The sequence below is a fragment of the Salvelinus sp. IW2-2015 genome, unplaced genomic scaffold (assembly GCF_002910315.2).
Source record: "Salvelinus sp. IW2-2015 unplaced genomic scaffold, ASM291031v2 Un_scaffold1286, whole genome shotgun sequence".
Classification (NCBI taxonomy): domain Eukaryota; kingdom Metazoa; phylum Chordata; class Actinopteri; order Salmoniformes; family Salmonidae; genus Salvelinus; species Salvelinus sp. IW2-2015.
This window is the reverse complement of record NW_019942818.1, coordinates 77,630-87,979: the sequence shown is the minus strand read 5'-3', so window position 1 is coordinate 87,979 and position 10,350 is coordinate 77,630. Positions and strand designations below refer to the sequence as shown.

The 10,350-nt window shown below is 44.4% G+C and overlaps 1 protein-coding gene across 1 annotated transcript in view; it reads right to left on the bottom strand.

Moving 5' to 3' along the window:
- LOC112070313 (nipped-B-like protein B) overlaps positions 1-10,350 on the bottom strand; it is a 92,762-nt gene that overhangs the window by 54,313 nt on the left and 28,099 nt on the right. The window contains exons 3-7 of the mRNA XM_070438912.1: positions 3,656-3,736; positions 2,746-2,826; positions 2,192-2,285; positions 921-1,890; positions 803-819 (exon numbers count right to left, since the gene is read on the bottom strand). Of these exons, the coding sequence (XP_070295013.1) occupies positions 803-819; positions 921-1,890; positions 2,192-2,285; positions 2,746-2,826; positions 3,656-3,736 (1,243 nt within the window). The remainder of the gene's footprint in view (positions 1-802; positions 820-920; positions 1,891-2,191; positions 2,286-2,745; positions 2,827-3,655; positions 3,737-10,350) is intronic.

Below are 10,350 nucleotides of genomic sequence, written 5' to 3'. Positions count from 1 at the left end.
TTCTCTCTCTCCATTCTCCTTCTCCTTCTCTCTCTCCATTCTCTTTATCCTTCTCTCTCTCCATTGTCTTTCTCCTTCTCTCTCTCCATTGTCTTTCTCCTTCTCTCTCTCCATTGTCTTTCTCCTTCTCTCTCTCCATTGTCTTTCTCCTTCTCTCTCTCCATTCTCGTTCTCCTTCTCTCTCTCCATTCTCATTCTCCTTCTCTCTCTCTCTTTCCATTCTCTTTCTCAATTTGTGCTGACGCTTATTGCATTATTGTCGAAGGAGGATGATTGCTTTGTAACATAATACAAAATATAAGAAACATTTCTGGAGGGTTTTATTAAAAATCCTCTGTAATGAATGAATGGACTGGAAGAATATCCTCTCCAATATCCTCCTTCTCACTGTGTCCTTATCAATATCCTTACCAATATCTTTATCAATAGCCTTACCAATATCTTTACCAATATCCTTACCAATATCCTTACATGTATCCTTACTTGTATCCTTACATGTATCCTTATCAATATCCTTACCAGTATCCTTATCAATATCCTTGTTATGTCTGTCGTTAAATGAAGACCAAGGTGCCACGTACATTTTCTTACATTTTTAAATGTTCCACCAAAAACAATAAACAACTCAACGAACGTAAAGCTAGGAGTGCAACACATGCAACACAAAAGACAAGATCCCACAACAGAAGGTGGGAAAAAGGGCTGCCTAAGTATGATCCCCAATCAGAGACAACGATAAACAGCTGCCTCTGATTGGGAACCATACTCGGCCAACAAAGAAATATAAACATAGATTTCCCACCCTAGTCACACCCTGGCCTACCAAATAGAGAATAAAAGGGTCTCTAAGGTCAGGGCGTGATAATCCTTATCAATATTCTTATCAATATCCTTATCAATATCCTTATCAATATCCTTACCAATATCCTTATCAATATCCTTATCAATATCCATATCAATATCCGTATCAATATGCGTATCAATATCCGTATCTGTATCCTTACCAATATCCTTATCAGTATCCTTACCAGTATCCTTATCTATATCCGTATCGATATCCTTACCAATATCCTTATCAATATCCTTACCAATATCCTTACCAATATCCTTATCAATATCCTTATCAATATCCTTATCAATATCCTTATCAATATCCTTATCAATATCCTTACCAATATCTTTACCAATATCTTTACCAATATCTTTACCAATATCCTTACCAGTATCCTTATCAGTATCCTTACCAGTATCCTTACCAGTATCCGTATCGATATCCTTACCAGTATCCTTATCGATATCCTTATCAGTATCCTTATCAGTATCCTTATCAGTATCCGTATCGCTATCCTTACCAATATCCTTATCGGTATCCTTATCGGTATCCTTATCGGTATCCTTACCAATATCCTTACCAATATCCTTGCCAATATCCTTATCGGTATCCTTATCAATATCCTTATCAATATCCTTATCAATATCCTTGTCAGTATCCTTATCAATATCCTTATCAATATCCTTACCAGTATCCTCATCAATATCCTTATCAATACCCTTATCAATATCCTCATCAATATCCTTATCAATATCCTTACCGGTATCCTTATCAATATCCTTATCAATACCCTTACCAGTATCCTCATCAATATCCTTATTAATATCCTTACCAGTATCCTTATCAATACCCTTATCAATATCCTTACCAATATCCTTATCAATATCCTTATCAATACCCTTATCAATATCCTTACCAGTATCCTTATCAATATCCTTATCAATATCCTTATCAATATCCTTACCAGTATCCTTACCAGTATCCTTACCAGTATCCTTATCAGTATCCTTACCAATATCCTTATCAATATTCTTATCAAAATTATAGTATTTTATTGTCTGGAAATGATAACTTATGTGTGGTTCCTGTGCTATTTGAGCCTATAGGATTCGACACCAACGTTACATTTTCCATCCAAGCTTTTTCTGGGATAGTTCTGTTGTGAAGTGTCCTGTGGTAAGATGAACCACTTTTCCCTGTTACGCAAGCAGGCTGAAGCACGTCTGGGTACGCTCACATTCTCTGGCTATTTCAAGCTCTTCCCGGTGGTTCTCACAGGCTCGAACGGTCATGAAAACGTAATGAGACAGAAGTCCATCTCTCTAGTAAATCCCTCCTCCTTCCTTATGACTCACACACACACACATAAAACATGTAAACACACCTGTCTCGCTTGTGTTTTTTCCCACTCTTCTTCTTCTTCTCTCTGCGGGAGGGAGAGGAGCTGTCGAACCTGCGGGAGTTAATGGGGAGAGAGAGACAGCTCAGAGGGAGGGAAGGATGGAGGGAGAACTCAGAAGGAGGGACAGAAAGAGAATGAAAGAGAGAGAGGAGTGTGAAGAGAGAGCTCAGGAGGGAGAGAAAGATAAGGAAAGAGAGAGAGAGAGAGGAGAGGAGAGAGGAGGGGGGAGAGAGAGAGGGAGAGAGGAGGGAGGGGGAGAGAGGGAGAGAGAGAGGAGGGGAGAAAAAGAGGGGGGAGAGAGAGAGAGGAGAGAGAGAGAAGAGAAGAGAGAGAGAGGAGAGAGAGAGAGGAGAAGAGAGAGAGAGAGAGAGAGAGAGAGAGAGTGGAGAGAGTGAGGGGGGAGAGAGAGAGGAGAGAAAGAATAAGGAGAGAGAGAGAGGAGAGAGAGTGTAAAAGGAGAGCATTCCTCCATAATGAAACATGAACAAGTTGATCTAGATAGTCGACTGACCGACTCCTTCTGACCACACGTTTCTTCTTCTTCCTCTTCTTTGGTCGAGGAGATGGAGAGCTGCTAGAGTTCCTCTTTATTCTTATGGTACCCAGTGAGAAGAGAGAGAGAGAGAGAGAGGAGAGAGAGAGAGAGAGAGAGAAGAGAGAGAGAGAGAGAGAGAAGAGAGAGAGAGAGAGGGAGAGAGAGAGAGAGAAGAGAAGAGAGAGAGAGAGAGACATAGACAGAGACAGAGACAGAGACAGAGTGTGAGTAAATGTATCACTTAATCTCCAATATGTACATTGTTAGTGCATGGCAAGAAGCAGATGTTATTTTATTTAACTGGAGAAAGAGGGGGGGGGGTCGAGTGGGGTGTACATGCATAGGTATAGGTTTGTCATTACAGTAGTGTTCAGTCAGAAATAAATTGCATGTTCTCTGATTGGTCAACAGTACATTGGTCAGCTACAGGCAAGCTGTGCTCCAAGGGAGCTCACTTCATTTCCTGTTAGAGTGCTGAGACAATCCATACATTACACGAGAACATAACGCTTCACACTGCCTCTGGCAATATGCTTTACAATTCTACATATTCTGGGACAATGTCATTCTGATAATACATCTATCATCCATAATCAATTGGCTTTACTTTCAAAACACATCAACAGCAATGTACTGTAGTATATGCCGGAATGCCTGTACTGTGTGTGTGTGGTGTGTGTGTGTGTGTGTGTGTGTGTGTGTGTTGTGTGTGTGGTGTTGTGTTGTGTGTGTGTGTGTGTGTGTGGTGTGTGTGTGTTATGTGTGAGTGTGTATGTTGTGTGTATGTGTCGTGTGTGTGTGTGTGTGTGTGTGTGTGTGTGTGTGTGTGTGTGTGTATGTGTGTGTGTGTGTGTGTGTGTGTGTGTGGCTGTTGCATACCTATAACCCGTCTTTATCTTCGTGCCATTCACCGTCCCATGGATAACCTTCAGCTGGGTCTGTCTGCACCTCACCATGGACCTTGACCCTGCAGGGGAACATACAGGTCAGAGGTCGGGGTCAGAGGTCAGAGGTCAGAGGAAGCAACCAAAGGGAGACCAGGGACATGTTAAATCAGGGACATGTTAAATCAGGGACTTGTTAAATCAGGGACTTGTTAAACCAGGGACATGTTAAATCAGGGACATGTTAAATCAGGGACATGTTAAATCAGGGACTTGTTAAAATCAGGGACTTGATAAATCAGGGACTTGATAAATCAGGGACATGTTAAATCAGACTGTTAAATGGGACTTGTAAACCAGGGACATGTTAAATCAGGGACATGTTAAATCAGGGACTGTTAAATCAGGGAGAATGTTAAATCAGGACTGTTTAAATCAGGGACATGTTAAACCAGGGACATGTTAAACCAGGACATGTTAAATCAGGGACATGTTTAAATCAGGGAAATGTTAAACCAGGACATGTTAAACCAGGGACATGTTAAATCAAGGACATGTTAGAATCAGGACTTTTAAATCAGGGACATGTTTAAATCAGGACTTGTTAAATCAGCGGGACATGTTAATCAGGGACATGTTAAATCAGGACTTGTTAAATCAGGGACATGTTAATAATCAGGGACTGTTAAATCAGGGACATGTTAAATCAGGGAACTGTTAAATCAGGGACTTGTTAAACAGGGACTTGTTAAATCAGGACTTGTTAAATCAGGGACTTTAAATCAGGGACATGTTAAATCAGGGACATGTTAAAGCCTCTGAACAGCCTCCAAAAATAAACACTATTTTCAAAAACATGTAACCAAATCATTTGTTAGAACACAAATCTGTTACTTATCCGTGTCCAAACATCTTGTCATAGTAGAAATGAAACACAACTCAAACTCTGACCTCTGAAAATGAAAACGCCTCCATCTCTCCATCCTACAGTTGACATCTCTCCATCACACACCATCCCTTCCTCTTACACATGCAAATGGCCTCTGGCATCCTCCTCCCCTCCCTAATCCCTTCGCATCCCTTCCTTTCTCTTTCCTGGCCTGCACCATTAGGGCCTCTACTGATCCCTGTCATCTGGCCACGTACAGTACTCACACACACACACACACCACACTCACACGCTCGCGCATGTACGCAGGGGAGGCAGCAGAGAAAGGCGGAGGCAGCAGAGAAAGACGGAGGCAGCAGAGAAAGGCGGAGGCAGCAGAGAAGCGAGGCAGCAGAGAAAGGCGGAGGCAGCAGAGAAAGGCGGAGGCAGCAGAGAAAGCGAGGCAGCAGAGAAAGGCGGAGGCAGCAGAAGAAAGGCGGAGGCAGCAGAGAAAGGCGGAGGCAGCAGAGAAAGGCGGAGGCAGCAGAGAAAGGCGGAGGCAGCAGAGAAAGGCGGAGGCAGCAGAGAAGGCGAGCAGCAGAGAAGCAGCAGAAAGACGGAGGCAGCAGAGAAAGGCGGAGGCAGCGAGAAAGACGGAGGCAGCAGAGAAAGACGGAGGCAGCAGAGAAAGGCGGAGGCAGCAGAGGAAGAGCAAGAAAGCGGAGGCAGCAGAGAAAGGCGGAGGCAGCAGAGAAAGCGGAGGCAGCAGAGAAAGCGGAGGCAGCAGAGAAAGACGGAGGCAGCAGAGAAGGCGGAGGCAGACCCCAATCTGTCTACACCAGTACCATCGCCCACCGAAGACAGCGGCAGCAGAGACAGAGACAGAGCCTGAAAGTACCAGAGGAAGGGACCGAGGGACCGGCCATTCAACAGGAGCTTCCTCGCGGCAAGACAGCACACATAGAGAGAAAGAGAGAGAAAGCGCAAGAGAGAGTAGAGAGAGAACAGAGAGAAATAGAGAGGAGAGAGAGAGAGAGAAATAGGAGAGAGAGAGAGACAGAGAGAGAGAGAGACACAAGAGAGAGACAGAGAGAGAGAGAGAGACAGAGACAAGAGAGACGAGAGAGAGAGCGAGAGAGAGAGAGAGAGACAGAGAGAGAGAGAGAGAGAGAGAGAGAAGAGAGAGAAGAGAGAGAGAAACAGAGAGAGAGAGAGGAGACAGAGAGAAGAGAGAGAGAGACAGAGAGAGAGAGAGAGAAGAGAGACAGAGAGAGAGAGAGAGAGAGAGAGAGAGAGAAGAGAGAGAGAGAGAGAGAGAGAGAGGAGAGAGAGAGAGAGAGAGAGAGAGAGAGAGAGAGAGAGAGAGACACAGAGCGTTGGGGGACATGCTCCAGTAACACATATTACTACTATCCAGATTATTATTGATCAAATCACTCTCAGAGCTCCGTGGCCTAACTAATATATATATTTCTATTGATCCAAATTGCTGATATCATGGATGCTATGTGTTGCTGTGTTGACGTTTACCAAGGCCTGAGATTATAATGTGCTTTATGAAGGGGGGGGGGAAAGCAATCTTACATGTTAACAATGATACATGAGCGTCTCTGTTGAAGGTGAGAATGAAAGAATAATGAAAGGAAAAAGAGAAAGACAACAGCGAACGTGAAAACATCAAAAAAGACAATACATTCATAATGAGAGAGATGAAATACACTGTGGGAGGCAATTCTACTCATCATTTATCATCTCTGATCTTGGGTTACGTGTGTGTGTGTGTGTGTGTGTGTGTGTGTGTGTGTGTGTGTGTGTGTGTGTGTGTGTGTGTGTGTGGGTGTGTGTGTGTGTGTGTGTGTGTGTGACACTGACACACACACACTAGAGATGCATATCTGGTCTAATTTAAGGTTTAATAAGTTTCAGCCTGAAATCATCTGAAGAGGTTGCAGATGAGTCAAAACACAAACACCCCCTGAAAGCTGAACGAGACAGAAATAGAAGTGGTTAGCGTTGGGCCAGTAACCGAAAGGTCACTCTAATCCCCGAGCTGACAAGGTTGAAACATCTGTCGACGTGCCCTTGAGCAAGGCACTTAACCCTAATTGTTCAATAACGGCTGATCCCTGGACGTGACCCTACTCTAAGGGAGTTGGTATTTAAAAAAAAAAATTCCAATTCACACATGTATTAATACACACGGGCTACATGTGTGAAATAGAACAAATATATGGCACCTTCCAAAATGATTATTATTATTAGAAGGAACAGAAAGCTGTAGGTACTAAGCAGTGTAGAGACTTCAGAGTTGAGAGAGACAGAGACAGAGGACAGAGACAGAGACAGAGACAGAGACAGAGACAGAACAGAGAGACAGAGAGACAGAGAGAACAGAGAGACAGAGAGACAGAGAGACAGAGAGAAGAGAGAGAGAGAGAGAGAGAGAGAGAGAGAGAGAGAGAGAGGAGAGAGAGAGAGAGAGAGATAGATAGATAGATAGATAGATAGATAGATAGATAGATGATAGATAGATAGATAGATAGATAGATAGATAGATAGATAAGATAGATTAGATAGATGTTACTCAAACCATACAACCATTGCATTGTCTTCAAGATTTGTAAATAATCTCTGCACAGGCGTGATGGCAACACGCGTCTCTATGATAACAGGAATACAGGATACCAAAAGCTTGCACATACTTGCATGGAAGACCAGTCCCTACAGCCTTGTTACCAACGAGTGTCTCAAATGAGAGCTGAAGGAACACCAAATTGTGCCTAGAATAACGAATTAAAGAGATGCTATCTCCAGTCTCTCTCAATTCAATTCATTTCAAGGGGCTTTATTGGCATGGGAAACATATGTTAACATTGCCAAAGCAAGTGAGGTAGATAATATACAAAAGTGAAATAAACAATACAAATATAACAGTAAACATTACACATACAGAAGTTTCAAAACAATAAAGACATTACAAATGTCATATTATATATATACAGTGTTGTAACAATGTTACAAATGGTTAAAGCACAAAAGTTAAAATAATAAACATAAATATGGGTTGTATTTTACAATGGTGTTTGTTCTTCACTGCGTTGCCCTTTTCTTGTGGCAACAGGTCACAAATCTTGCTGCTGTGACGGCACACTGTGGAATTTCACCCAGTAGATATGGGAGTTTATCAAAATCGGGTTTGTTTTCGAATTCTTTGTGGATCTGTGTAATCTGAGGGAAATATGTCTCTCTAATATGGTCATACATTGGGCAGGAGGTTAGGAAGTGCAGCTCAGTTTCCACCTCATTTTGTGGGCTCTCTCTCTCTCTCTCTCTCTCTCGTTGTTGGTTCATCAAGGAGGAACACTCCATGATGAATGGGGTGTTCCTCTGGCCATATGACTAAGTGTCTCTCTGTCTAATGATGTTTTCTGTGGCCAAGAAGGCTCTCTAATTCAGCTGCTGTCCCGGGATCTGTGACCTGGGTCCTGGGTGGTGCCTGACGATGATGGACTATGGCCATTGTTGGTTTTTCCTTAGGGACACATACACACTGTAGCATAGCAGTACAACACCCTTAGAAAAAAGACTGCTGTCTAGAAACTCAAAGGGTTCTTCGGCTGTCCCCGTAGTAGAACCCTTTGAAGAACCATTTTTGGTTCCAAGTAGAACCTTTTTTGGTTCCAAGTAGAACCCTTTTTGGTTCCAAGTAGAACCCTTTTAGGTTCCAAGTAGAACCCMTTTTGGTTCCAAGTAGGACCCTTTACACAGAGGGTTCTACATGGAACCAAAAAGGGCTCTCCTATGGGGACAGTCGAAAAACCCTTTTGGAACTCTTTTTTCTAAGAGTATACTCCTTCCTTATCATCTCCAGCCTCGGCCTCAGCCCCGGCCTCAGCCTCAGTACCAGCCTCAGCCCCGGCCTCAGCCCAGCCTCAGCCTTAGTCCCAAGTCTCAGCCTCAGCCCCAGCCTCAGTACCAGCCAGCTTCAGCCCCAGTCTCAGCCCCAGCCCGTCTCAGCCCCAGRCRCAGRCRCAGCCCCAGRCRCAGRCWSYSRCAGSCTCAGCCTCAGCCCCAGTCCCAGTCTCAGCCAGGCTCAGCCTCAGCCCCAGCCTCATCCCTGCCCCACTGGTGGGTTAATCTGAGTTATAGGCACAGAGAGGCAGAGGCTGACAACCGTCCAGGACAGATACTTTATGTAGATCCAAGTGAGATGAGAAGTCTGATGACGTTTAACAGTCTCAATTCTTTAGATTGGATGGGACTTTGGTCTTTATGAGCAATTTATTTTACAGGAATATCTCACTTTTTTCAACAACTACATCTAAGGTACCATCTGACCATAGAAATGGAATGAATTTGCTTAATAGTTATTAATGCCAATGGATGTATATTACTTTTGAGATCAATGGAATATTCTCTTTATTACAGAGTTTCTACAGAGAGTCTTGCTCTGGCATTGTCCCGTACAGACAGGGCGGGTGTGTAGTAAGAATATTTACTCTAACGACAATCCTCTGGCATCACCTCAGATAGATAGAGAGGAATGGTGTCTATGGGGGGGACAGACAGACAGACAGGTTGTGCATCAAGGCCTCAGGCTAATGTCCAGTCCAGATCGATCTTTCTCAGATAGAACTTTGAAGGCGTTTAAGATCCGGTCCAGTACCTGTGAAAAAAGCCTTACTGTGTGTATTTCCCTGGTTATATTCTCCTCCTACCATCCGCTCAGCCTGCAGGGAGAACTGTGACCACACTGGTCTGGAACGGAGGCCATTTGTTAATGCAATATTCTCTCAGAAATTCTGTGACAGGTTTCGATTGGTTCTCTCAAAACGTTCCCTTGGGGGTTGATTAGAAAATCCAACCGTTGTAATGGTGTGTATTTGTAAATGGAAGAGGTGCTGTGTGTGGGCTGTGGTCTGGGACTGTGTGTGGGCTGTGTCTGGGGCTGTTGTGGTGGGCTGTGCTCTGGGGCTGTGTCTGGGACTGTGTCGCTGGGTGTGGTGTGGGCTGTGGTCGCTGGGGGCTGTGTCTGGGCTGTGCTGTGGGCTTTGTGGTCCCTGGTGCATTGTGTCTGGTGCTGTGTGTTGGGTCTGTGCGTCTGTGGTCTGTGTGTGGGCCTGTGTGTGGGCTTGTGGTCTGGGCTGTGTGTGGGCTGCTGTGTGGCGGCTGTGCTGTGGGCTGCTGTGTGGTCTGTGTGTGGGCTGGTGTGGGTGGGCTGTGTGTGTGCCTGTGCGTGCGTGCGTGTGTATGTGTTGTATGTGTGTGGTGTGTGTGCTGTGGCTGTGCGTGTGTGTATCTGGGTTTGTATGGGTGGTCGTGCCACAGTGGCTCTTCTGGTCAGGGAATGTCCAAGTGATGGGAAGGCATTTTTTTGCAGGGGCTCTGATTTCATTGATTGGTCAATGCAGGAGGCAGAGCATTAATGACTATGGGGGCAGTCGCAGAATTCAACAACTGGGCATGACGAAGGAAACTGCTGCTTACTTGGACAGTCTAATCGTATCGTGTGGATGCGGGCCTGATGGAGGAACCAAACAAGAGGAAGTTTGAATAAAGGCTACGCTCTCTGAATTTGTCAATTTATATAGCAAAATTATTGAATGATTCAAAGTGTCCTGTGCTCCAGAGACAGTTGGATCATATTAAGAGTGTGTGTGTGTGTGTGTGTGTGGTGTGTGTGTGTTGTGTGTGGTGCTGTGTGTGTGTGGTGTGTTGTGTGTGTGTGTGGTGTGGTGTGTGTGTGGCTGTGTGTGGTGTGTGTGGTGTGTGTTGTGTGGTGTGTGTGTGTGTGTTGTGTGTGTGTGGTGTGGTGGTGTGTGTGTGTGT